The sequence below is a fragment of the Buceros rhinoceros genome, unplaced genomic scaffold (genome assembly GCF_000710305.1).
Source record: "Buceros rhinoceros silvestris isolate BGI_N320 unplaced genomic scaffold, ASM71030v1 scaffold24008, whole genome shotgun sequence".
Classification (NCBI taxonomy): domain Eukaryota; kingdom Metazoa; phylum Chordata; class Aves; order Bucerotiformes; family Bucerotidae; genus Buceros; species Buceros rhinoceros.
The window spans coordinates 572-1,335 of NW_010427751.1; the positions used below are offsets into that span (position 1 = coordinate 572).

Consider the following 764-nt stretch of genomic DNA (forward strand, 5'->3'; position numbering starts at 1 on the left):
TGGCTGTGCTTCCCCCGGAGGGTTTATTGCCACCGCTCTGCCCGCAGCGAGGAAGGGGCGTCTTGGCATGTGCCCGTGGTGACTCAGGCACGGCACGGCGGGTGGGCTCACATGTGGCGGTCGATCTTCTTGGACTCCCTGTACCGGCGGAGCAGGCGCCTCAGAATTCGCATCCTCCTCATCCAGGTCACCTTCTCGGGCATGCGAGCGTTGGCCGTACCCTTCCTCTTACCTGGAGGGTGGAAACAGGACAAGAGGAGGCTTTGCTGGGGAGTTTAATCGCTCTCGTTGCTTCAAGAAGGGAACTACTGATGCACACGCTGTGCATTCCCAGGCCCTGCCGCGGCTCTCGGAGATGGCGGCTAAACACACGGCTGTGCTGCACCGCGTACCACGGAGAGGAGCCGCTGCTGGAGGCAGCACTTACCGATGCCCATGTGCCGGCCCTTCCGGCGGGCCAAGGTGTTCTTCCGGCATCGGGCACGAGAGTGGACGGTCACAGGTTTGCGGATGATCAGACCATCCTTGATCAACTTCCTGATCTGCTGACCTGGGGGAAGAAACTCCGCGTTGGGAAAACTCCGTGTTCCTGGTGTGCAGCAAGAGGGCACACGGCGGGCAAGAACAGGCTCTGGTCAGGCTTCCATCACAAGAATCTGACGCAAAGGAAAAGTACAGGGCAGACCTTCCCCTGAGCCCCTTGCGCTGCTGGAGCCGCTTGTCGCCCCTTGCTCCTTCTCTCGGAAGACACCACGTAGTGAACC

At 61.0% G+C, this 764-nt stretch overlaps 1 protein-coding gene across 1 annotated transcript; it reads right to left on the minus strand.

Annotated features, from left to right (window-relative positions):
• Positions 1–111: 111 nt before the first annotated feature.
• On the minus strand, positions 112–550 carry RPL19 (ribosomal protein L19; the record flags this gene model as incomplete). Its single annotated transcript, XM_010142044.1, has 2 exons — positions 112–232; positions 428–550. Coding segments are annotated over 2 exons (244 nt in total), but the record flags the coding sequence as incomplete, so codon positions are not given.
• Positions 551–764: the final 214 nt, after the last annotated feature.